Source organism: Lissotriton helveticus, chromosome 7 (genome assembly GCF_964261635.1).
Source record: "Lissotriton helveticus chromosome 7, aLisHel1.1, whole genome shotgun sequence".
NCBI classification, from domain to species: domain Eukaryota; kingdom Metazoa; phylum Chordata; class Amphibia; order Caudata; family Salamandridae; genus Lissotriton; species Lissotriton helveticus.
The window spans coordinates 285,272,727-285,300,517 of record NC_136068.1 but is presented as its reverse complement, the minus strand read 5'-3'; the positions used below and the strand labels follow the sequence as shown (position 1 = coordinate 285,300,517).

Below are 27,791 nucleotides of genomic sequence, written 5' to 3'. Positions count from 1 at the left end.
TTAAGAGTATTGGTCTTAGACATAGGTCTCTCCAGATGACTGGTGACAAGCATATCTCCTAATGATCTCATTCAAAATCAGAGAAATTCAACTTGTGCCCCCACAATGCACTGCTGATGATGTCACATATTACATCACTCATGATATGATCAGTGTCATCACTGATGACATAACCGAGGACATATCAAATTACATTACTGATGACATCAGTGAGGACATCATCTACATAATCTCTGATGCACCTAGGTGATTTTATGAGTGCATGGGTAGTGTATGATTGAAGGGATGAGTACATGCGTTGTGTCTGGTTGAGTGGATGAGTGCAAGCTTAGTGCCTGATAGAATGCATAAGTTCATGGTTAGTGCCTGAGTGAATGCTTGAGTTGAGAGTAGTGTTTCAGTGATTGGATGAGTGCAAAGGTAGTGTCTGGGTGGTTTGATGAATCCATACTAGTGTTTGGGTGATTGAATGAGTGCATACATAGTGCATGAGATAATGCATGAGTTCATGGATAGTGCCTGAGTAATTAGATGATTTCATTGATAGTGGTTTAGTGATTGGATGAGTGCATGGGTAGTGCCTGGGTGACTGGATGAGTGTATGGGTAGTGCCTCAGTGATAGAATGAGACCATGCATAGTGCCTGAGTGAATGGTGTAGTGCAAGGATAGTGATTGAATGTTGATGAATGCATGAGTGTAATAGGAGAGCTGGGGTGATTGGATGGAGTGCATGACTTGTGAGTGTGCGATTGCATGAGTGCATTTGTAGTGTCTGGTTGATTGTATGAGTGCATGGGTAGTGCCTGAGAGAATGGAAGTGTGTATGAGCAATGTCTGAAAGAATGGATGAGTGTAAGTATAGTGTTTGAATGATTGGACGAGTGCATGGGTTGTGCCTCAGTGAATGCATAAGTGCATGGGTAGTGCCTGAGAGAATGGATGTGTGTATGGCTAGTACATCAGTGAATGATTGAGTGCAAGGGTACTGCCTGGCTCATTGGATGAGTGCATGGGTACTGCCTGGGTGATTGGATGAATGCATGGGTAGTGCCTGAGTGAAGGGATGAGTGCAAGGCTAGTGCATGGGTGATTAGACGAGTACATGGGTAGTGCCTAAGTAATTGGTTTAGTGTAATAGTAGGGCCTGGGTGATTGGATGAGTGCATGACTTGTGCGTGTGTGATTGCATGAGTGCATTCATAGTGTCTGGTTGATTGGATTAGTCCATGGGTAGTGCCTTAAAGAATGGAAGTGTGCATGTGTAGTATCTAAAAGAATGGATGACTGCAAGGATAGTGGTTGAATGATTGGATGTGTGCATGGGTTGTGCCTCAGTGAGTGCATGAGTATAAAGGTAGTGCCTGGGTGATTGAATGAGTGCATGAGTTGTGCTGGAGTGAACGGATGGGTCCAAGGGTAGTACCTGGGTCATTGCATATGTGCATTTATTTATTAATTTAAAGAGTTTTTTATAGCACAAACTTGACCCTTGGGTATCAGAGCGCTTCACATTACGTGAGGTAGCGATACATCTTGTATAACAGACATTTCACAATGATAATATTTAGGTGAGTAAACAATCATAAATGTTAATCTAAACCATATATATGAATAGACATATGAGGTAAGTATTTGGATACATCTTGGAATCAAAGGAGTTCTGGGGTTTCCAGTGCCAACATAGTTCTGGAGTGTAGTTTCCCTATGCAATCTCCCTCCCTGAGTCAGTTAATGTTTCCCTCCAGTATCGCTGGTGACTTTCTCTTTTACATACAAGGCTGTTCTGCTTGGTGACATCTATGTCACGGTACTAGTGAGGAACTGTCTTGTCTATGGTAGGAACTTACTCATAAGGAAGATCTTAACTTCCCTCTTAAATGTTGTTGTGTTTAGAATTTTCCTAATGTGTGGAGGGAGAGAGTTCCAGATTCTGGGGCTGCTCCAGAGAAAGCTCTATCATAGGTTTTCTTCTTCCGGAAGATGGGTGGTCGCAGCAACAGCTCCTTGGCACTCCTGGCAGGTCTGCTTCCTCCTGATAACTACATTTTTTGGGCCAGGTATCTCGGAGTATTGTGGTGGAGCGCCTTGTGGGTAATGCATGCCATTTTTAGATGAATTCTGGCTTCATACGGTAGCCAGTTTAACACTTTCAAGGTGGGGAGAGATATGGTTGAATTTCCTCGACCTGGAGATGAGTCTTGCAGCGGCATTGAGGCATGCTTTTAGTGGTGCTGTCGACATTTTTGGTAGCCCTGCTAAGGTTGTGCATCCATATTCTATCCTCGAGATAACCACGGATTGGACTGCAATTTTGAGATCCGCCATAGCGATAAATGGTTTCACTTTTCTAATGTAGTTTAGATGAAAACAGGCACTTTTTGCCATAGTTTTGATGTGGGTTTTCATGTCAAGGTTCTCATCCAGCGTGATTCCTAGAGTTTTCACTGAATCCACAAGCGAAGGGGTGCAATTTAATGCTGTGATCAGTTTGGTCCATTCCTTCACTTCTGTGTGGTTCTTTGGTGGCGAGATTAATAGGAATTCCATTTTTTGTGCATTTAACTTCAGGTGATTGCTAGTTAACCATTGTAGTGACATTTTTAGTGCCTCATTCATTAGCTTGATGTCTTCGAGGGATGGGATCTTGATGTATATCTTCGTGTTGTCTGCGTACATGTGAAAAGAAATCTTCGAGTTTCTGGGAATTTCTGTAAATGGTTTGACATACAGGTTGAATAGAGATGGGGATAATGTAGATCCTTGGGAAACTCCAATTGAGTTAGGGCAGGATGGTGAAAGTGTCTGGTTGACCAGGAATCTTTGCGTTCTACTCTGAAGGAAGGATTCAAACCATTTCAGCACATTTCCAGACATTCCCATCCTGTCATGGAGTCTGGTTGGTAGTTTTTCATGATTTACCGTGTCAAATGCAGAAGACAGGTCAAGAAGGACTAGCAGACACGTTCGATTCTGGTCTAGGGCCTGTAATGCTTCATCGACAATATGTAGGATCGCTGTTTCCGTGCTGTGTCCTATTCTGAATCCCGACTGACAGTCGTCCAGTAGCGTGAAATTGGTGATGTGATTGCTCAGTTGATTTTGCACGCATTTTCTTAATTTGGCAAGTAATGGAATATTGGTAACTGGGTGGAAGTTATTAGGATCTGCTGGGTCCGCTGTAGGTTTTTTGATGATAGGGACTACTTGCCCTGTTTTGAGGCAATCTGGGAGGATCCCTTAGGAAAGAGAGGCATTTATTATTTTTGTCCATATTGGAATGACGATATGGCTGATCTCTTTCATACATTTTGAGGGCAGTGGGTCGTTATAGTGGTTATTAGGTTTGATATCCAGTTCTGATCTGATAAATTCTTTTTTGGAGTTGAGGATTTTTTTGTTGTATTAGTTTCTGATTTTTCTGAGGGATCTCACATCGGGGGGGAAGATGGGTGTTGTCTCCATTGACTTTCAGCAAGTCTTAGTTTCCGCGTATCTTCATTCAGTGTCTTATTAAACCATGGATTTGTGATCTTTTCTTTGACTCTTTTCAGTTTTAGTGGCATGGTTTCATTGACTATTTTCGCTACTGATGAGGTGTAGTGATCTGTCAGATCATTCACATTCTGCAGGCTATTAGGTGGGTATAAGTCCTTCTCACATCTTTCTATTAGTCGTTCAATATTCGAGTCTTTAGTGTCCCTAGTCCAGTTTTTTATCTTTTATAAGTTGCGTGCCCTTGTTCTTTTTCACAGTGTATATCTGGAAGGTTATGGCATGATGGTCCGACCAGTCGCACGGAACAATTGCTTGAATTCAGGTATCCTTATTTCTTGATATTATCCAGTCTAAGGTGGCTCCTTTTGAGTGTGTTGGCAGTGTGCAGGCTTGGGTGAGGTTTAGTTCCGACAAAAAGTTTTTAAGAGCGTTGATTTGTTTGTCATTATTGTCGTCCCAGTGTAAATTAAAATCACCTAGGAATATGTTATTAGCGTGAGTGTTAGAATTAGTTGTTATAATCTCCATTAGTTGGTCTATGAACGTAGCATTGTTTCCTGGTGGTAGAAAGCATGGCGGTTGCATCTTTGATTGTCTGACGATCGTATATGAAGCCCTAGATATTCACATTACTCGAGTGGGTCAGATTGTATTTGGCTGACCTCTATGTCCGATCGGTGGATGCAGGCTATACCACCTCCTGTCCTTTTTAGTCTATCTAATCTCATAATGTTGTAGTGAGGGGGCACTAGCAGATCCATAAATGGGGACGACGATTCCAAAAGCCATGTTTCTGTTAGTATTGTCAGGTCAATTTCCTTGTTAATGATGAGAGCAGCAATGTCTGAAGCATGTTTCGCTGTGGACCGGCAGTTAATCAGTAGGCATTCCAGAGGTTTCCCTGAGCTACTAGAGTTCGGCTTTTGTGATTCTGCAGTTAGCTGGACCTGATGTAAGTTGTTAAGGTTGGATTTCCATTCATTATGTCTGGATGTCCTGTAAGCGTCGATTGTTCTAATTTCCTCCCCTCTACTACTATCCGTAGGCTCATATGCCCGGAGTAAGGAAAGGGTTTCCTCCTCCGACAGGTAATTACTATTTCTGTCTGGTCTATTATGCCTCTCGGACAACAGCATGGCCATCTCACTGCTCTTTCTTTGTGAGTTATGTACTAGTTCTTGGATGTGCTTGCATGGGTAGTGCCTGAGAGAATGGATGGGTGCATGGGTAGTATGTCAGTGAATGATTGAGTGCAAGGGTAGGGCCTGAGTGATTGGATGAGTGAATGGACAGAGCCTGGTTGATTTTATGAGTGAATGGGCAGTGTGTGAGTGATTGGATGAGTGCAAGCATAGTGCCTGAGAGAATGCATAAGTTCATAGTTAGTACCTGAGTGAATGCTTGAGTTGAACAGAAATGCTTCCGTGATTGGATGAGTGCATTGGTAATGTCTGGGTGATTGGATAAATGCATGCATAGTGCTTGGGTGATTGGATGAGTGCATACATAGTGCCTGAGAGAATGCATTAGCTCATGGGTAGTGACTGATTATTTGGATGATTGCATGGGTAGTGGTTTAGTGATTGAATGAGTGCATGGGTAGTGTCTGGGTGACTGGATGAGGGCATTTGTATTGCCTGAGAGAATGGATGAGTGCATGGGTAGTGCCTTGGTGATAGAATGAGACCATACCTAGTGCCTGAGTGAATGGTTTAGTGCAAGGATAGTGCTTAAATGATTTGATGAATGCTTGAGTAGTGCCTGGGGGGCTGGATGAGTGCAAGAGTAGTGTCTGCGTCATTGGATAAGTACATAGGTAGTACATGAGAGAATGCAGGAATATTTGCATAGTGCCTGGGTGATTGGATGAGTGCATAGGTAGTGCCTTAATGATTGGAGGAGTGCATGAGTAGAGCCTGAGTGATTATATGAGTACATGGGAAATGCCCCGATGACTGGATAAGTGCATGGATAGTACCTGGGAGAATGCAGGAGTGTATGAATAGTGCCTGAGTGAATGGTTGAAAGCAAGGACAATGTATGAGTGATTGGATGAGTGCATGGGTAGTACCTAAGAAAATGACTAGGTGCAAGAGTAGTGTCTGTGTGGTTGGATGAGTGTAATAGTAGAGCCTTTTCTCGGGCAGCTTCACTATTCACTGACTGCTCAGAATGCTGGGCGTAGCCAAATATAAAACAGCCACCCTTCTTATACCACTGTTATGAGTCTCACCATGTTCCCGAAGGCTTCAATGTGTGTGTCTGTGTCTTTTCCTAGTGATATGATACATAAAAAGAAACCTAGATATAGTAGAATACCTGTGTTTCAGACCGCATGCTCTCTGAGTTTCTGTACAAGAAGGCGTATTTATTCCTTTCTACTCATAATAAGGGCATGTGGGTATTCAACCGTCTATTTGAGGGGTTCTGTGACACCTACATAGGTAAGACATTTCTCTCTCTGCGACCAAATGATGGTATGGAACTGAGAAGATGCGTGCACCTGTATGAGAAGCTACCAATTTTTTAAGATATGATCTTCAGACGCATAGAACGTGTCAGAATACATGTACAAGTAGACACATACCTGAGTCACGAGAGCACGCAGACCTTTAAACTTGACAGAGTGCATTTCCCATTGTAAACGGACACTCAAATTTATACGGCCTACTTCAAGTGTACCTTTCCAGAGACTAATACAAAGTAGCCCAATCCCTAATTCCTCTGCCGACAATGTCTTAAACCTCACTTTTCTCTGGCAGCTTCACTATTCACTGACTTCTCAGAATATTGGGCCTAGCCAAATATAAACCAGCAACCCTTCCTGTGTCACTTTTGTAAGTCTCACCATGTTTCCGAAGATGCACCCACTCACACCACTGTAGAATCTTTTATACACCCACTGCCACTCCCACATAACTATTCACAAACCCATTCACAAAGCCATGCCAGTACCTACACACCTACTCACTGGTGCATTGATCTATACACACATCCACTCACTCAGTCATACTGCCACTCATAGATCCACTCACTCACTAATGCAGCTATTGACATATCCACTCATACAGGCATATAGGCGCTGACACACTGAGTCACCCATAAAACTACTCACACACCTAGACGCTCACCCATACAGCCAATCATACAGCCACTTAGTCACCAAAACAGTTACACACCCACCCACTTACTTGCTCTTAGAAATAGGAACGCATATTCACTCAGCTATACAGTCACCGACAGAAGCATGCACTCATCTATATAGCCACTCTCACATTTACTCACTCACACATAGTCACTCATATACCCCGTCACTCATGTATACTGCCGTTCACATACTCAGTTTCTCACCCATACTGATGCATGCACTCACCATCACAGCCATAGGCATTCACTCACTCCTACAACTTTTCACACACACAATAGTACGCCTTATAGCCACTGACTCACCCACACACTGATCCATACAGGCAGGCACACACCTCCTCGCCCACACACACACAGACACCCAGAGAACCATGGACTTAGTCAGACAACTGTTCAATAACTGATATAGCCATTCACGTACTGGGGAACACACTCATACACCCACTTAGACATTAACTGACAGGTAGATTCACACATTCATACAACCAGTCACTCACCCATACATTCACTGAGACACCTATTTACTCACTTATACAGTCAGTCACGCACACACTGAGTCATCCATACAGTCAATCATAAACCCACTGATTCACCAATACACCTTATAATACATATTTAACACCCATAAACTTTTAGAAAACACTCAAAGTCACTGGAACTAGTGCTCAGAAATTCCACTGCGTAGGACATACAGGAGGGCTTCTTGGAACCCAATGTCCATCAGGAGAAAAGTGAACTTAATCCCCCAACCAGTATTGTGCCACAAGGTATGTTTGCAGAGTAGTGAAGAAAGGGGGGGCGTGGCCTCCGAAAAACCTCTTAGCAATCCCACTGTGTGGTACTTACTGGAGGTAACAGGAGGGGTAGTTGTCCCTCACACTTGTCACATCAAGCCTCGTCCCCTCCCTTCACCACTGGTGGGTTCTAAGTTGGGGGATTAATTTCCCTTGAATCCTGAGGGTCCTCTGGTGCCAACTAGCCCACCAGGTACCTCCAGTAAGTGCCACAGAGCTGCGTTGCAGAGAGGTGGTCTGGAGCCACACCTCTTTTTACACCTCTCTGCAACACAGCTCCCTGGCGCTTACTGGAGGTACATGGTGGGCTAGTTGGCCACCAGGGGCCCTCAGGATTCAAATTCAATGGGAGTTAATCCCCCAACTTAAAACATGCCGCAGGGCGCATTTGCTCTCTTGTCACGTCAGGCCATGCCCCCTCCCTGCACCAATGTGCAAACGCGCCCCCTGGAGCGTTGTAAATTGGGAGATTATATTCCCCTGAGTCCTGAGGGTCCCTGGGGGCAACTAGCCCACCTGCTACCTCCAGTAAGCGCCACAGAGCTGCGTTGCAGAGAGGTGTAAAAAGGGTTGTGGCCTCTAAACACTTCTCTGCAACACAGCTCCCTGGCGCATACTGGAGGTACCTAGTGGGTTAGTTCACCCCCAGGGACCCTCAGAATTGAAGGGTACTTAATCCCCCAATTTACAATGTGCCACGGGGTGCGTTTGCACCGTTGCTATGTCAGGCCCCACCCCCTCCCTGCACCACTGTGCAAACGTGCCAAAATTAAATATATATATATTTTTTGGGACCCCTGAGCAGGCCTGATTCTACCCTGCCCCCTTCTCTTGTTTTATACCTTTGTTTCTCTGTTTTTTAGCGACTCACTTCAACCGAGCCGCAAGATGGCTGCTTGGTTTGGAGTGTTGGCAACCAATCACAGTGAAGCTCATGCACGGGAATTAGGCTCCCCCAGTTATTGAAACATTTATTTTTCTAATTTCTCAGCAAATACTGAATGGATTGACACCATTTAAAGAAAGCTCGCTTTCTGATCCAAGTACTACTTTGTACCAAATTTGGGGTAATTCCGTTCAGTTGTTTCGGCTGTAGCCTTGCACAAAGTTTTCTATGGGAAATGTATTTGTTTATTCTTATTTTTTGAATTTCTCAAAAACTACTAACCAGATTTACACCATTTACAAAAAAGATCGCTTTCTTAACTAAGGTCTACCATTCTGACAAATTTAGGGTTATTCCGTTCTGCAGTTCGGGCTGTAGCTCGTCGCAAAATTTCCTATGGAAATTAACATGGGGAAAACGCGTTTTGGGACCCCCCTTTTTTCTCAGCCCCCGCTTGAAGAATCAACATCAAACTTTCAGGATAGGAGCTGACCTGGACACACTTTTTTGGGGACAATTTTGCAAAGATCTGTCAAACGACACCAAAGTTATTAGCAAATCAAAAATGATTTTCCTATGGAAACTAGGTTGTAACTATAACTACCTACTGAAGACCGCCAGTATGTCAGTATGTAATATATACATATATACATATATATATATGTGTGTGTGTGTGGGTGTGCATGTGGGGTTGTGGGTGTGTGTGGGTGTGTGTGTGTGTGTAGGTGTATGTTAGCACCATCAATAGAATTATCCAATACCACCCCAGGTTTGGACAATCATGTTGAAATATTGATAGCAAGCACAAATTTATGCCATAATAATTTTGCCTTTAGCCAGGGTATCCTTTCTTATCTTATAATAATGTCCCCAAAAAGTGGAAAAGGGCAGTACTGCGACCATAGATGGATTCTATACCTCTGTCAAAGCCTAGCGTGCCAACTGAAAGTTTATAATAGTCAACTGAAAATACTTCAACTTCACTGATTGATCCTCCTAGCTGCAAAACCAACGGCAGCCTGAGAGTCAGAAATATTGAATTGGAAGTAAGTGTAAATATCTTTTTACCTTGAATTTGAGCAGCAGGAAAAGAGGAGACAGGGAAATGAGGATAGAGGAGACATTGGTAAAGGGAAGCACAAAGAAGGAAGTGCAGTAAAATATGGATGCCTTGAATAGCAAGACTATACTACACATATCAGATGTAAGCAATGTTGGTAGCTTTCTTTATGAGACAACAATTCAGTTTTGTGCCTTCTTAAAGATAATCAGGCATGCCTAGCTGCTCTCCCTGGGCTGTGCTCCATGTCATCTACTCTCATGTAACCTGAAGCTTTGAAGAGTGGTGTGGAGCAGTGTGATTTCGAATTCACATTCTATTTGTTTTTCATATGTTACAGCATATAGTCAATATAACCAATGTGTGCCTTAACTTATTAATGTATGTTTTTTTACAGGTATGCATTATCATATAAAATTTGTTAAGCACATTTAGAAGTCAAAATATAATGAGGCAGAGTGGGTAAATAACGCATATATTTGTTCTGTTGATTATTCATGCCTATAATGATGAGTGCTTGCTTTTTTTATGGTTAATAACGTTATAATGTGCTTCCATTTTTCTTCTTGAGCTAACTTAGTTTGACTTTAGGCCTCAGCAAAATGCTGCATATTTTGAGACTGTTGGTATGTTGCTTTCTCATTTCATTGCAGGTCCGTTATCAGGCCCTTTGTTAGCTAGAAAAAGGTTCATTAGTTTGTACTAAACTAATTTTAAGGCATGAAGATGACAAGATGGCAGCAGGGGTGGTGAAAACTGGTGATTAGAGGAGACTCCCGTACCTGGTGTACCAGGAGGATGCAACACTTAAGGATGAGCAGATCTGTATCTAATTGGGCTAGGATGGAAAGTTAAAGTGTCTACCTTTTCCGGATGAATGTCGCCATGGGATTGAATCTGAACTGTGGGAGCAAGATATGGCTGTTCTGTAACTTTCAATTATGCTTTTAACTAGTGTTCTATAGCAGCTAGTGAGTAGACCATTTTCCTGACTTCATAGAGAGCAGATCTTCCTGCTTTCTGATTCTCCAGAGTGTGAAGCTTTACGCTTTTTACTTCCTGAAATCCTACTGAGGTTCACATGATACTGATCCCTCCATCCTTTCTCCTTTAGAAATCCCACACACACATTAATTTCTCAATTAAGATAGAATTAGTTTATGTATTGAACCTTCAATCTGGATAATTTGCAACCTTTACATACAGATGTTTTACATTCAGTATTTTATAATATTTTGATTTAGGTTGCATAACCACTTTAACCTTTTTCCTTTAATGATATTCTGATTAACCTTTGAATAGCATGACAATGAAATTGCACTAATAATCTGAAAATAAACTTTTATGGTTGAAAAGTATCCTCTCTGTCATTAATATAGATTTGTATATTGAAAGTGCAAATGGTTTCTGAATGCTAGCTCGCCCTATACACTTTATTTCAACTTCCAAAGGCCCATGCGGCCAGTGGGGGAGTCTGTTCAATGATTAAACCAAGAGATTGAGGTTTAGAGACCCCCGCTCAATTAGGGACTAGGGGCCATATGTATCATGCAAATTCGCAATCGCAAAGGCGGAAAATCGCAGAATTTCGGCCTTTGCGAACGCCAATTTGATAAATGGAATGTATGAAGCAAAACTGGTGCAAAATAAGGAATCGCAAAATTTGCGATTCCTTATTTTGCAATTGCATTTAAGGAATCACAATTTTGCGATTCCTTAAATGCAATGTATGTAGCAAAATAAATTAGCAAAATGCCGTTAAGGAATCGCAAATTGGTGGTAAGTTGCAAATTCCTTGAAAAGTGCACATTTTTGCATTTTTCAAAGTGCCATGTGACGCACATACATGGCCTTAGGGCATGTATGTGCGCCACATGTGCACCCATGCATATTTCAGGGGTGCAACAGGGTGTCCTTTGGACACCCCTGCACCCTTAAAATTATTCTCAATTTGCGATTAGCAAATTGTGAATCGCAAATTGAGAATAACTTCCCATTCATTACTATGGGCCTCCTGGCCCTTAGAAATAAATGGGAAAGTATTCCTTAATTGCGATTCGCAATTTGCTAATCGCAATTAAGGAATTCTAAGGAATCGCAAAAAATATGCGATTTTGTACATACATACTCATTTGCGATTCTCAAATAGCGATTTCTTAAAAATCGCTATTTGAGAATCGCAAATGGGTATCTTGATAATATGGCCCCAAATGTTGCAATCCCTGAAAACCTCTGGGTAGGATTTGCAGTGAATGCTTCTTTTGATATGGCTGAGGTGTGATCTAGGCTGTAGAGGAGCATGAACCATCTCCCTCTTGTATAGAGTACTTTCCCAAGAAGCACACATAACTCCTTTTAGCTCAGTTTAGTGGCTGAAAATGATGCTTTGAGCCATGCACTTGCCCCAAAGTTAGTTCAGTGCAAGTCTTCTTCTTTTCCACTTCTGTATTCATTCAGGGCATCAAGCGCCTGTGCACTCATCCATGGTAGAATACCAGGACAGGCTCCAGTTTACAGAGGGGGCACACACTAGCTGCCTGCAACATTGTCATTTGCGTTTTCAACTGAGGAAGGAGCCCCTTAAAGCCCCTAATGGTGCAAAGAGGGTAATGCACCAAGCACAGAGCTTTGCAGGATACACATACTGAGACTCTGAGGTTTCCAATTGCAAGTGAAAATTCCCCTAGCTCAGAGACTGTTCTTGAATTGGCAATCATGTTTGAATATTAATGTCTCCTTTGTATTCCATCACCTTTACTGTAAAGATAGTGCTTTAAAGGGAAATGTTTTAACCCCTTCAGTGCTAATGACAAGGGTAACTCGTCATGGAGTTTCCATTGATTTCAATGGAAAGTCAATGGAACCACTCGCACACCCCTTAGCAGCCAAGTCAAATAATGGAACTGTATTTTCTCCATTGCCTTCTACTGAAGTGTAAAGTGTAAGTTTTAGATTTGGCACTTTGTGCAGGGTCACCCACAAACTTTTTGCTTTCACCCATCCTATTTTTCCCAATTTCTTTTCTTGCCCATAGACCTTTGTGCACCTTATCACTGATAATCATCAGTGACAAAGTGCTTGTGCTTGCTCCCTAAAACATAATAACATTTTCTAAAGCCTGATTGGCATATTTAATTGACCCAAAACATATACATTAAATGCTACTAGTGGGCCTTCAGCACTATTTGTGCCATCCAATTAAGTACCCTGGCAACACATGTCTCAGGCCTGCCATTGCAGCCTGCCAGCACTTTTAAACTGCCAATTTGACTTGGCAATATAACCTCGCCAAGTCTAAAATTAGCTTTTTGTTTCCTATAAGTGACCCTCACGGTAGGTCTCAACAGACCATTAAGAATGGTGCTTCGTAATTATAAAGTTGGACATGCACTGTTAACATTTGCATTTCCTGGTAATGAAAAACGTAAAAATGTATTTTTCACTACTGTGAGGGCTACCTCCCCAATAGGATAGCATTGGGTTACCTTATTACAATTAATAAGTGCTATCATGTGATTAGGGACAGGTTGAAAAGTCATGTTCGTTATCTGAGGAATCAGACTTTAAAACTGTCCTTTATGGGAAAGTCACACCTCTGAAAATGTCACTGATAGAAAGTTGCAAAAACAACCAGCTGATGAATGAAGTGCATAAATTAATCGCAGCCACTGGCAATCGCTCTGGCTACATTCCAATCTATCGCTTTTCATGCACCATGCCAAGTCAGTTTGTAGCCAGTCATATGCAAATCAGTCTTGATCCTGTTGGGCCATCTCAGGAAGTATGGGGGACAGAGCAGAGCACAGTTCTCCTTACCCAGCAATAGGCTAAGACTTGCTCTCGCACAAAAAACTTCACACTAGCACATTGTGACTATAGCAAGGTTGGAGCCAGGGCAGGGGACCAGGAATTCCAGACATTTGTGTAAATGAAGTCTCCGGAAGTTTATCTCACTTCAAAGTAGATAGATAAAAAGGGGACTTGCAGACTCACTATTTGGTTCACTCTTGGACCTGGAGAAGGTCTCTCAAAAGATTGCCTGCTGATATGGCCTTCTGTGTACTTCAGAGAAGTATTGCTCTTCTGCATGAAGCGTACTCTTAGCCCCAGAGATCTGCACTGTTGCTTGAGCCCTGCTCTTTTTTCCTGAACCCAGTAAACAGACCATTAAGAATGGTGCTTTGTAATTAAAAAGTTGGACATGCCCTCTTAACATTTGCATATCCTGGTAATGAAAAACTTAAACATGTATTTTTCACTACTGTGAGGGCTACTTCTCCCATAGGATAGCATTGGGTTACCTTATTACAATTAAAAAGTGCTAACGTATGATTAGGGACTGGTTGAAAACTCATGTTTGGTATCTGAGGAATCAGACTTTAAAACTGTCCTTTATGGGAAAGTCAGAATTTAAGTCATACCTCTGAAAATGTCATTTATAGAAAGTTGCAAAAACAACCAGCTGATGAATGAAATGCTTCAATTAATCGCAGCCACTGGCAATCGCTCGGGCCACATCCCAATTTATCGCTTTTCATGCACCATGCCAAGTCAGTTTCGAGCCAGTCATATGCAAATCAGTCTTGATCCTGTTGGGCTGTCTTCGTAAGTATGGGGGGACAGAGCAGGGCACAGTTCTATGTACCCATCAATAGGCTGTGGCCTGCTCTGACACAAAGAACTTCACTCTAGCACATTGTGACTATAGCAAGGTTGGAGCCTGGCCAGGGGACCAGGAATTCCAGACATTTGTGTAAATGAAGCCTCCAGAAGTTTATCCCACTTCAAAGTAGATAGATAAAAAGGGGACTCTCAGACACACTATTTGGTTCACTCTTGGACCCGGAGAATGTATCTCAAAAGACTGCCTGCTGATGTGGCCTGCCGTGTACTTCAGAGGGAGAGATTTGCTGCACCAAGAAGTATTGCTCTTCTGCCTGAAGCCTACTCTTAGCCCTAGAAGTCTGCACAGTTGCTTGAGCCCTGCTTTTTTTCCTGAACCCAAGACTTTTTGAAGTGACTCCAAGGTCTAGATGGCTGAGTCATGGCCATCCTAGTGGAGCATCTCCAGTCTTTGTTCTTTGAAAGTGGTGCAAATTGTGCCCAGATAGCTCAACTCTAAAACTTGATACTTATACAAAGTCCTCTGAGGACCAAGAGGAGACTGAGAGAGGAGAACCTGTTCATCGATCTACCTAGGGTGCCTTGCTGGTTGGCTTGATTTTATGGCAGCTCCCACTACATTCTTTTTCCACAGCAGCAAATCTTGTTTAGTGACACCGCACAGAACGGGTGTCCAGCCTAGTGGAGTCCTAGGTGGATATAGTCTGCAGCCTTATCCTGCTGAAGACTTTCAACTTCAAAAAAAGAGACTAAGGGACATGTTTACCATATTGTTACTCAGCACAACTCAGCAAACCACCTTGTTGTGCTGTGTGAAAGGAATGTGATGTATCGAACATTATACAGTGCATTCCTGCTCTCTTCCTGCACTGCAAAAACAACAATTGATGGACAGAATGTTGCACAATGGCAGAACATTCACCCCCAGTCACAGATCTGGGTTAAATCCATCGTTATTTCGCTCACCAGACCACCCCAGTTCCGACATGGCCATCTGCAAATCAGTCTTGACCCTGTGCCTCATGGGAACAGTCCAGCCCGAACTGCCAAGCCATGTCTTCCCTGGACCGGAATCAAGCATTCTAGGACCGGTTTCTGGCTATCAGCCATCATCAGCCAGGATAGCTTGATTCCAGTGGCCTGGAGAGCACGGGACTCACGTCTGAGCATACCCGTCCCACTCAGGTGACAAATGCAAAAACAACAATTGATGGACGGAATGTTACACAATGGCAGAACATTCATCCTGGCTGAATACGGCACACACACTGGACCCAGTCTTCTCAAACCTAGACAATATAACAATAAGCAGCCCCTCCCCAGTTCCTTGCTCAGACCATTTCTTAATACCTATCAGTTGGAAGATATCAAGGACCCTTCCCATCAATCAACCGCCAAAAACCTGGGACCGACCATGGGCAAAACTAGAGCCTGAAGTCTAGGCACACACCCTTGAAACCACCACCCCATAAAAAAAATACTGACCCTACCAAAGCATGTGATAAATTCGATGAATGGATCAAAGATTCTCTAGACGCCATTATACCACAAAAATGGAGCGCAAAGAAACCCACAGACAAGAGACTCCCATGGTATACCCCTAAAATAAGAGAGACCAAGCAAAAATGCAAAATGTTGGAAACAGCATGAAGAAAACATACCAAACAGAAATCAAAAAAGCCCAGGCACAATACTATGAGGAGAAAATTAACCTGGCATCCAATGCACCTAGGGAAATCGCTAGAATTGCAAAAAAACTATCTCTATGTCCCCAGCCGGAAAGGCCCTCAGAATCAGCCCCACTGCAATGTAGGGAATTGGCAGAATTTTTTAACACAAAAATCCTTAACATCTACAATGCCTTCCCCCAACCGCAGCAAACGGAAAACCTAAGCACCAAATTGGACAGTGACACGAAGGCAGCAAACCATCTGAGCGAACTCCCAGCACTTAACACGACCACCCTCACTACACTTCACAAGAGTTAAATCTGGATCCCCTTGTGACCCAGCTCTGGCACATCTGCTGCATAAGGTAAAGGAATCCATACTCCCCACACTATTGGAAGTCCTCATCCTGTCCCTAACTACCGCAACAGTACCATCAAGCTGGAAACATCCCATGGTCAGAGCACTTTTGAAAAAGCCCAACCTAAACCCAGAAACATGGAGCAACTATCGTCCAATATCCCTGCTCCCCCTGGTCAGCAAGATTCTGGAAAAACATGTTAACACCTCTCTCTCAAACTACCTTGAAGCCCATAAAATTGTGGACACCTCCCAGACAGGGTTTCGTCCCAAACATATCACAGAGACAGCCCTGATAACAGTAATTGAGGAATCAAGGAAAATCCTCGACCTGGGGGGCTCAGTGGCACTCATACTATTGGATCTGAGTGCCGCATTTGACACTGTACATCATGGCACTTTACTAGACAGACTCAAGGAGGTGGGAGTGACAGGAAATGCTTTTTCATGGATCTAGTCCATTCTAACAGACAGATCATGTCAAGTGTTTGAAGGCAATCATACCTCAAGGAAGATCCCACTCACCTGTGGGATGCCTCAGGGGTCCTCACTGAGCCTCACCCTATTCAACGTGTATGTGAGACCCCTTGCTGATCTAGTTACCCCATTTGGAGCCCAGATAGTAACATACGCCGACGACACCCAACTGGTGGTAGCCCTCAACCACCCTAATGGCAGCACAATTGACTTGGAAGAATGTCTGACTAAGGTGGCTATCTGGATGGATCAGTCTTACGTGAAGCTTAACGGGGACAAGACCAAACTTATGATCCTCGGTAACACAACCAGTGGCCCCATTGACTTAAGATGGCAAGCATGCCTCGGACCAATCCCCGAACCCAAGGAAAAAATAATGGGGCAGATTTATGAAGGCCTTGCGCCGCCGGTGTGTCATTTTTAACATGGGAAAAAGTGACGCACCGGCGGCACAAGGCCTTCATAAATCTGCCCCAAAGAGCCTTGGAACCTGGAAGGATAAGTCACTAAAACTAGACCATCAAGCTACAAGCTTTGGCATCCTAAGGCAACTCAGGAAAATTCTACCACTTCTCCCAGATACTGCACGAAGAACGATGGTACAAGCCCTTATACTCCCCCCGGTTAGACTACTGTAATGCACTTTAACTGGGCACCCCTAACGCTGTAATAAGAAAACTTCAAGTGGTACAGAACGCCGCAGCTAGACTACTATCCCCAGAAAACAATCAGCCAAGCCAGCACTGAGAACACTGCACTGGCTGCCCATATCCGAGCGTGTTAGGTTCAAATCACTCCGCATTGCACACAAGACCCTCTGGGACACAAGACCAAAACATTTTTCCACCCTGGTCTCCTTCACCCGCCCTCGGCGCAATCTGAGATCTGCCAATCTGTTCCTAGCCAAGGTCAAAAGATTAGGAGGGTAAGAACGGGGGGACATATGTTTTCGTACCATGCAGCCATTCTGTCGAACACACTTCCCCTGCAACTTAGATCCACACCACAGCACCTCTCTTTCAGGAAACAACTAAAAACATGGCTCTTCCAGAAGCTGCAGTAGAACAGGAATGTGTGATGCCTTCGCAATCAGCGATGGGATGCATAAGGGTAGCCATGCGCTATACCATGAATCGATTTATTAATAATAATAATAATAATAATAATAATATAAGTGGATTGGTCTACTCCAACCCACGAGTGAACCCCCTTTTTAAATACTGGTCACAATTATAAGGGAGATATTTATCGCATCTGATAATTATCAGATGCCTTAAATATCTCAATCTTAAAATATTAACAGGCCAAACCTGCTGAAATTTACCAGGGGAAAAGTATATGCTATTTACCACACTATGCAGATGTTGGTGTGGTAAACACCCACATCTGAATGTTATTCCCTGAAAACTCGTAATAGGCGCTAATTATTGCACTGACAAATAACGAACCCTGGGGACTTGTTCTTTATGAGGAACGACAAATAGCGCCTTGTTTCTAAAGGTCGGGTCTGGTGGCTCAGTGGACTAATGCATCCATTGCAGGGGCCTGTGTTCGACTTCATGGTCACAGGTTCAAATTTCGGTGGGTCCACTCAGCCTTTCATCCATCTGAGGTCGATAAAATGAGTACCATTGAGTTGGGTAACAATGAACATCTGCTATTCAGCGCCAAGAGTCCTCTGGGTGAACGTGCGCTTTACAAATGCTCATGTTATGTTAAAACCACTCATAATCAGCCCACAGTGTCCACTTATATAGCATACATTGCAAACTGGACTATTTCTGTATGCTATTATGATATACTTTGTACCAACTCTATTGCATACACAAACAGAAAAAAAGGCTGCCTCAGGCATCCCATTTGCTAAGAGTGCACCTTCGTGAGGCTGCAAATGCATTTCTAGAATGATTTCATAAAATTGGATATTCTAAGCTTTGGAAGTAATGGTGGATCATGAAGAGCAATTGAAAAGAGAAAGGATAATGTGGCAACATAGGAATGAGGGGTAAAATCAATGAAGCAATCAGAAAGAAAGTTGTAAAACAGGGCAAGTAAGTAAAAGAGAAGGTGAGAAGAACAGGTTAAACAGCAAATAGTAAGAATGTGGTGAGAAGTGAAATTCAGAAGAGACAGTGCTTCTCGTTGACAGAGAGCTGCTGCATATTAACAATTTTGCGATTATTCGTTTTCAGATGATGACGTTTATATGGCTGATGAAAGTGATCTCAAAGCATACCATGAGCTTAATGTCACAGCAATATTTAAAGGATCTGCAAAGTCAGCAAGGGCCTACACATGGGACCTAGGACAGGTAAATGCACATTTAAAACTTGGGAAAACATACTTTTTTGTCAATTGTTATATGTAGTGTTATTTTGTTGAGGATTTCAACCTCTCTACTACAGGTCACTGATAATGCTGCCTTTTCTGCCTTCATATTTTAGACTCCACTAAAATCTGAGGGCTATATCCCCAGCTCAAGCCTCATGTTCATCCAATAAATGGTCAACATTTCCATAATGTGTTCTTCACACTGATAATGGCCATGAGGCCTCTCACAGGGCCAACTTGTATATATATGAACAGTGGGTCGGATTTACTTAGAATGTATGCACTGCACCACATCTACCAAAATGGCTGTTCTGCACTGTGTGAAATGCAGAGATCAGAACAGTACCATATCTACTAACATGTGGCGTTGCTGCTCGCTGCTACAGTGCTGGTACACTTTAAGCCCATGGTGCAAGGGTGTGTGTATGTGATATTAGCATACGTTTTGTATTGGACGGTTGCCGAGTGTGCATCACAACCAGCATCCCGCTACTTTGCATTTCACATTTTCATCTTTCAGCTATAATGCTTCCCAAAAAGTAAACCTGTGTTCACATATGTTATCAAAACCCAGCTACAACCCAGTTAATTGCATCTCTATGAAGACTTTCCTTACGAGGGCTAGCATACACCTGTGCATTCTAATCATGCTTTCTGATGAAGCCTACTTCTGAATTTTAATCTTCACTTATGAAAAGTGCACCTGGGTATTTGAGTGTTTATAGTCCTGCTGAACATCAGTAAAATCTATACCAGTGCAAGTGTGTGACTGTGTCCTCAGCACAACTTTATGTATCACACCTCTAACGTATTAAACACTTGGAGCATTCTAAGTCTCTCCTCCAACACAATAAAGAAAAATACTTACTGCACACTGTTAAAGATTTTTAGAGGTTTGCATTTTTAGCATCATTAACAATGTGCAGTATGCATTTCCACTCATAATTTCACACATATAGGATGATATAGTATGCTTGTCTTTAAACAAAGTTTCTATGATGTGTAGAAATGTGTTTTTCTAATGTACGTTCACTAGGCAACACTTTAGGCCTAAACCCCATACTGCACCCTACTGTGCCACCACCATGCACACATCCTCTCCACAAAAGCACCACAGAACACACGTTGAAATGTATTGGGTTATTTTCGCTGTTAGGGTTGTTCAGCTCACAGTGTGCCTTCCCCATTTCAGTTATAGCTTGCAACATGTCGCAAGGTCCTCTGCTTGTTCACTGTGACCTATTTATTCCCATAACACTTTTTGGCATATTATCAAGCCCATTTTCGCCGCTTTTGCAGCCGTTTTCGGCTGAAAAGCGGCAATAATTCCATTGCAGTATTAACAAGGACACACTAGCGCGTGTTTCCTTGTCTTAGCACCCGTTCCAGTTACGCCGTGCCATGCATCGCTAAAGAGATGCAAAGAGGGCGTTCCCGGGCAACACAACAGGGAAAAACTCGCAAACCGCACATAGCGGTATTAACCAGCCCATGCCCTGAAACCGTGACCCATAGCAATGTTGAAACGAGCGCTAACCCCGCTTATCGCTGTAAGCTAACGTCTGATAAATTTCAGACTTAGCTATATGTGTACAGGGGTGGATTGCCAGGCTACAACCACCATGGGCTATCAACTAGGAATTCCCTATTGCAGTAGGAATATCGCTGGTTTTTCAGCGATATTCCTGCATTTCGCTGACAATCGCTGGATTTATAACAGTGGCATAACGCAAAATGATGGAGCCCATCTGTAAAATGTGAGGAGGGACGCCATCATCTCCCAGATCGCAAAGCTATTCATTAGTCTTGGGCTCAAGAGAAGAAAAATAAAAAAGGGGGGGTTTGAGAGAGTGGCGGAGGAACTACAGCTACTCTGATAAATCACTCTATAAACGTGCTCTGAAAAAACATTATAAAAAGTACGAGAGGAAAAGAAACATTTTCTAGTAACAAAAATTGATTGTGCAGCCAACAAAAGTAAATCCCTCTTCACCATTGTAAAGAGTTTCTCCTACCCCATGTCTACTTGCCGTCCGTTTTTTACTACAAGCGACTGGACTGTTCGTATGGCCGGTTTCTTTTATAAAAAAAATTAAAATCATTCAGGATGCCTTTTCTGTCCCGCTGCCTGACCAAGAGGATGTGGAGAACCTCTCTTAGATGTGCATCCCCGCCCTACCACCTCCCTTACCGAGTTCCCTGTGATGTCCCAGGTGCAATCTTTGGCGCTTCTGAAATCTTTTAAATCAGGCTCCCCGTCTGATCCATGCCCAGCCAAAGTCCTGTCTGCTTTAGCGGAAGTGATCAATCCTACAGTGAACCCAATTATTTTTTTCTAACTTTGTTTATTGGTTTTTACAGCCCTACATACAGAAGTAGACAACATTTTCAAATCAAGCAAGAGATCATTTGGGAAAACATTATTGTAGATTATTTGTTACATATCAACACAGTTCTCAGTGTTTCTCCGCATCTCTTATTCCACCACAGGGGATACACAAGGTTCTCCACGATATGTATTCGACATTGACCATTTCCGGTCCCATTTTTTGGAGCACCCCCTAGTTACAAATACCTCGGTCTCCGCCAGCATGCACCTGTCAAGTTCTTTTGCCCACCCGGTGATGAGCGGCGGGTTTGATCCCCCCATCCTCTCGCCAGTTCCCGTTTAACTAACGTGTATCCCAGTGTAGTGAATTGCTGTTCAATTTCAGTAAGATCAGTCGCCTCCCATATATTGAGCAATCCCAATTGTGGTGCCAGCACTACCTCCTTTCCCAAGGCCGTCTGCATATGGCCTGAGGCTCCCTCCAGGAGTGTACATATTCTCGGGCCAGTGAAACCAATTTTGAACATGGTTTTGCGGGAAGGGTCCATGCCGCAAGCGTGGAAACATGCTAAAATCCATCCGCTATTAAAAAAACCGACGGCAGATCCTGAGGTTGCTAGCAACTATCGGCCTATATCACTCCTGCCTTTTTTTTTCTAAGGTCGTAGAGAAATATGCTAATGCTGTTTTAAAAACTTCCTAGAAACTAATCACTTGTTGCACCCTAGCCAGTCAGGTTTCAGAGCTAATTTTAGCACTGAAACAGCCTTGCTAGAGGTGGCTGAAACAATCAAAGCTACGCTGGACAGTGGTGGTAATGCAGTTTTGGTTTTATTGGATCTCTCTGCAGCTTTCGATACCGTGCCCCATAATAGATTACTGCAAAGACTTAGGGAGAGTGGTATTGGAGGCACGGTATTGAGATGGTTTACTTCTTTTCTGATTAACCGCTCCCAAACCATCTGGTTTCCTCCTTTTTCTGCAGAGATCCCTATTATGAATGTGGGTGTCCCCCAGTGCTCTATATTGAGCCCAACACTATTTAACTTGTATATTGCCCCACTTGCCCCTCTCGCTGATGAATTTCAGGCTAAAATAGTGTCTTATGCTGATGACATCCAGTTGCTGTTTACATGCAAGAAGGGTGCTGATTTCAATGGTACTCTAATTAATTCCTGCCTTTCTAAAGTCTTCTTTTGGGTAAGTTACAATCATTTAAAATGCAACTCCGAAAAGTCCGAGATTATTTTTTGCGGGCGGTGCCCCTCTGGTGCCTGGCTCACATGGTGGCCACAGGGCATGTCCCCCCGTGTCATCTGTCTCCACCGTGAAAAACCTACGAGTCAAGTTGGATGTAACCCTCTCTATGAAGGCCCAAGTTCAGACTGTGGCTGGGGACTGTTTTGAACTACTGAGATTGCTGCGTAATTTCCTCCCCTTGCTCTCCCTCCCTTATAGGAAAAGTGTTGTTAAGGTCTTGGTAGTCTCTAGACTGGACTATGTGAATTCCTTGTATCTCGGCCTCCGGACTACCTTCTGGGCCGACTAAAAGTGATTCAGAATGCAGCAGATAGGGCCATCTTTTTAATTGGGTCCAGAATCCATACTTCTCAGCTTTTGTCTCCACTCCACTGGCTTCCAGTGTGGAAAGAATACACTTCAAGGCGCAGGTCCTGTTTTTTAAAGCCTCCCACAAGATTGGAGCACCCTACCTCAGGGACAGATTTCAACCTTACTTCCCCCAGCGTACTTTGAGATCTTCTTCCCAACTACTGATTACAATCCCAAATGTTACATTTTCCTGGGTGGGGGCAGATCTTTTCATGCTGTGGCCTCTCGGTTGTGGAACAGGCTACCTTTCACCATTAGACAGAGTCCTGACCTCTTTATCTTCAGGAAAAGTCTAAAAACAGGCTCTTCCAGGTGTGAATTCCTGAGTTGCGGATGTGCCTGGTTTGAAGTTATGTGGTCTACGTTTTGTCTTCAGCGCCGGGACACTCTTGGGAGTAGCCGTGCACTATACAAATAAAGATTAACATAACATACCAATGGTGGCCCTCTAAATGGTTGCACCCCCACTATGCTGCAGGGACGTGCTTGGCAAAGAAGAGTGGCTATTCTGAAGGTTTATCTATTTATTATTCCATGCCATTGCATGCGCTCTACAAGGCATGCAATGGCATGGCTTAGAGGGTGAGCGGGCCCCATCCAAAACAAGAAACCTGCGAGCCCTCCCGCTCCTCAGGGGCTGCAGGGGCCTCGGTTATACCCCTGCTTCATGGCATTGTCTTTAAACCACTTCATTTTTTTATTTTGTAATAAAACCCTTTAATATTTCATTGACCTAGAACTAAATTATTGAGTGGCTCAAATAATTTAATACATCGTATTGTCTGATGTTTTATGTTTTGGGAGGTTCATTAATGTGGTGATATCTTTTCTTATGAAATTGAGGTCTAGCATGGTCTCCAGTCCAGTAAAAAGTAAGAACACTTTGAGGTGAATTTTGGGGTGTCTAGATGTTGCTTCCACAACACCAATCAATATTAGAGCTTCACCATGCGAATAGGCTCACCTTCTTTACATGCTTCTTCTTTAGCAGGTTCGAAAGCCTACTCTGTCTCAATAAATATGAATGTCTCACTTAAATACCTCCTCCACACTGATTTCATCCTTCCACACCACTTCTATGCCCAGATATTTGCCTGTGATAACCCCATCTGTCAACACAGTATGGTACCTGTGTTTGGAAAAAAATATATTGATGTGCAAATATGTTGTACCTAAATATCAACTACAAATGTTATATAGTTAGGTAAGTATAAAATTACTCTTAACTTCACCTCCACGTACATTTACAATGAATGTATTGTCAAGGTAAGTGTAGGTGGCATTGATATTGGGAATTGTAAATGGCATCAACATTGTTGTCACCATTCTGATATCCATCTATCAACCCAAACTACACACAAAACAGAGCATTCACGTTTTGTCACTGATCAGCAATTACAATTAGTCTCTCCTTGCTGGCACCTAACTTCACTTCTGTGCTTTGACTACCCCACTCAATACGCCTGTTCTCAGAATTGTTAACTTTCTCTAAACATTATTACTTCCTGAAAACACTTCATGGATTGGGGTTGAATTAAGTCTTCCTCTGCTTGACCCAGCATAACCTATTTAGTGCCCTACCATCTGGATCCAATCACCTCCACTTTGCTGAGACTCTTTGAGTGGGTGTGTGAGTGGTGTTGTGGGTATGTGATTTATTGCATGGGAGTGTGAGTGGGTGTGTGGGTGGGTATATGGAGGCATGAGTCGTTCTGCTGGTGTCTGAGTGGGTATGTGATTGGCTGTGTGGATCTGTGAGTGGGAGTATGCGTGGTTTTGTGGATCTGTGCGTAACTGTATGGATGAGTAAGTGGCTGGGTTGGTGTTTATATGAGTTAGTAGGTGTGTGATTGTCTATGTGGCTCTGTAAGTGGGTGTCAGTAGTTTTGTGGGTCTGTGAATGGGTGTGTAAGTGACTGTGTGGGTGTGTGAGTGGGTGTATGGATGTGTGAGTGGGTGCGTGAGAAGTTTTAATGGTATTTTTAGTGGGTGTTTGTGCCTGTTCAGGTCTATCAGTGAGTTTGTGAGTGGTGTTGTCAGTCTGTGAGTGGATGTGTGGGTGGTTGTATGGGTATGCGTGGGTGTGTAAGTGGTTGTCTGGATGTATAGGTGGGTGTTTGAGCGTGTGAGTGGGTGTTGGAGTGAATGTGTGGGTGGGTATGAGAGTGGTTTTGTGGGTCTATGAGTGGGTATGTGAGTCACTACATGGGTGGGTGAGTGGTTGTTGGAGTGGGTGTATGGATGTGTGAGCGGATGGGTGAGTGGTGGCGTGAATGTGTGAGTGAGTGTGTGATTGGCTGTGTGGGTCTATGAGTGGATGTGTGAGTGGGATTTTGGGTCTTTGAGTATGTGTGTGAGTGGTTGCATTTGTTTGTGAGTGGGTGTGTAAGTCTGGGAGTGGCTGTCTGGGTTAGTGAGTGGGTGTGTGAGTGTATTTGTAGGTCTGTGAGTGGGGGTGTGAGTGCTTGTATGGGTGTGTCAGTAGTTGTGTGGGTATGTAAGTGGGTGTATGAATATGTGAATGAGTGTATAAATAAGTGTGTGGGTATGTGAATAGGTAAGTGAGTGGCTGTATAGGTGTGTGAGTGGATGTATGAGTGCTTGTGAGGGTATGTAAGTGGCTGTGTGAGTGGTTGTGTGAATGGCTGTGTGAGTGGCTGTGTGGGCTGTGAGTGTAAGTTTCTGTGAATTGTATGTGAGTGACTGTACGGGTGTGTGATTATATGTATGGCTGTATATGTGGGTGTGTAAGTGGATGTGTGGCAGTGTGGGTATATGAGTGGGAAGGGTTTTGTGGGGATGTGAGCGAGTGTAGGAGTGGCTGCATGGGTGTGTAAGTGGGTGTGTAGGTGTATATGTGAAGGTTGTGTGGGTCTGTGAGTGTGTGAGTAGTTGGGTGCATTGTGTTAGGGCATATCAGCATGAGCAGATATGCCCCTACAGTGTCCATTCTATGCTGGGATGTTGTAAGTTCAGAGGGAAGTCATGAGGAGTACATAGACTAGATACATGTCAACACGAGTTTCCTAGCTCCATTAATAATATTATTATGTATGAAACTTATAAAGCGCTCAGCTACCCCCAATGGGTTTGTCCCGCCCCTAGGACAGGCAGCAGTTGCAAGTACCAATAAAGGTTAAGGGATGGAGAACAGCCAGGCCTTCAGGACATGTCGGAAAATGGTTTCAGATTCAGCCATACGCAGGGACAGTGGCAGGCTATTCCAGATTTTTGCAGTAATTACTGCAAAAGCTCTGCCACCCATTCTGGAACGGCAGAAATGGGAAGTCATCAAGAGGCGGAGGTGATTCGATCTAAGTAAGCGGTTTGACTGGGAATTCTTGAGTAGAATTCTGAAGTAGGCTGGACCCTGACCCTGAATTGCTCTAAAACCAAAACCAGGAACTTGAACTGAATATGTTTAACCACTGGAAGCCAGTGGAGTTTCTTCAGGTGGGGTGAGATCAAGTGGCGATACGGGATGTTACAAATCATCCTTGCAGCCGCATTCTGAACAATTTGCAAGCTTTTTATTAGGTACGCTGGAGCCCCTGCATACAGACTATTTGCATTGTCTAGATGTGAGGTGATCAGGGCATGAATAATGGTCTGGCGAGACTCCAGAGGGAGAAAAGGAAAAATTTCACAGAGCATGTGTAATTTGCCAAGACAAGCAGAGGAGACCTGGTTTATTTGAGATTTGGAGGACACCTCATAATCAAACCGGAATCCAAGATTTCTAGCTGAGTTCACAAGTTCTCGAGGAGGATTCAACTCAGATGGTCACCAAAATAGCGGTAGAGGTTTTTAATTAAAAAACAACACTTTTGTTTTGTCTGAGTTGAGCCTAAGTGTGTTTAATGATATCCAAATGGAGATGTCACACAAACAGCATCTGAAATTAGAAAAAGCTGCTTCAGAAAACACCAATTGTGTGTCGTCAGCATAAGAGATCACTCTGACTCCACAGGATTCTACCAATGTGGCCAGCGGAGAGAGCTATACATTATAAAATAGTGGTCTCAGAGCAGAGCCCTGAGGGACTCCACAACTCAGGGGTTTCTCCTTGGAAACAAATAGCTGAAGGGAAACTTATTGAGTGTGGCCACGTTGGACAGATCAAATCAAGCTTAGAGGGATGCCCTGAATCCAGACACTCTCAAGCAAAATAGCATGAGAGACCGTATCGATTGCCGCTGACAAGTCTAGAAGCACTAACATCACTGCCTCGCCTGCATCCACGCATTCGCAAATGGTCTCAGAGACCTCAAGAAGAGCAGTCTCAGTGATATAACCAGATCTAAACCGGGACTGCGAGTCATGGAAAAGATGCTGGGACTCGAGATAGCTAGATAGTTGCTCCTGAACTACTTTTTTCAGGACTTTGGCTCCATGATGGATTCACTGATTTCTAAGATGTTTGGTACCAAACATCCTGTCTTAATAAATCCTTACTGATGCCTGTGCTGGATTTATTAATACATTCACATAGAAGGCCCTTTTAGAGGGTCCCCTGAAAACGTACTATGCACTAGTGTGGTCTCTGACTTGTTGTTGCCACTCTGTCACCATCAGACATGTTTCTGACCTCATGGGGTGAGAGACAGTGCTCTCAGAAGACAGAGACAAAGCCTGTTCTGGATGGAGGTGCTTCGCATCTCCTCTAGGACAGGAAGCCTTCCTGGGTGGGTAGCTTCAAAGGCTTTAAAATCCAACCCAGGAACCTCCAGATAGTGGTGAAGGCCAAACACCCTTTCCTGCTCTATTTTTGGGGGAGGAAAGGCTGGAAAATGAGTTAGATTAGGAGGAGGGTCCCCAATTAGCCTACACCCCCCCTCCTTCCAAGAAGTGGTTACTAGAGGATGTAGATGTCCTAAATGTAGGTAGCCCATTGGCTACTACATGTCTCCTCTTGTAACGCTGATAAATTCTGTATTTAGGTGACACACGAAACCTGAACTTCAGATTCAACAGACAGGAGAGGATCAGGACAAGGAATTTCCACTGCA

General features: G+C 43.4%; 1 protein-coding gene across 1 annotated transcript in view; it reads left to right on the top strand.

The window, feature by feature from the left end:
* Positions 1-27,791, top strand: part of LOC144769045 (protein-glutamine gamma-glutamyltransferase E-like) — a 305,940-nt gene that overhangs the window by 124,939 nt on the left and 153,210 nt on the right. The window contains exon 4 of the mRNA XM_078653040.1: positions 18,704-18,822. Within this exon, the coding sequence (XP_078509166.1) occupies positions 18,704-18,822 (119 nt within the window). The remainder of the gene's footprint in view (positions 1-18,703; positions 18,823-27,791) is intronic.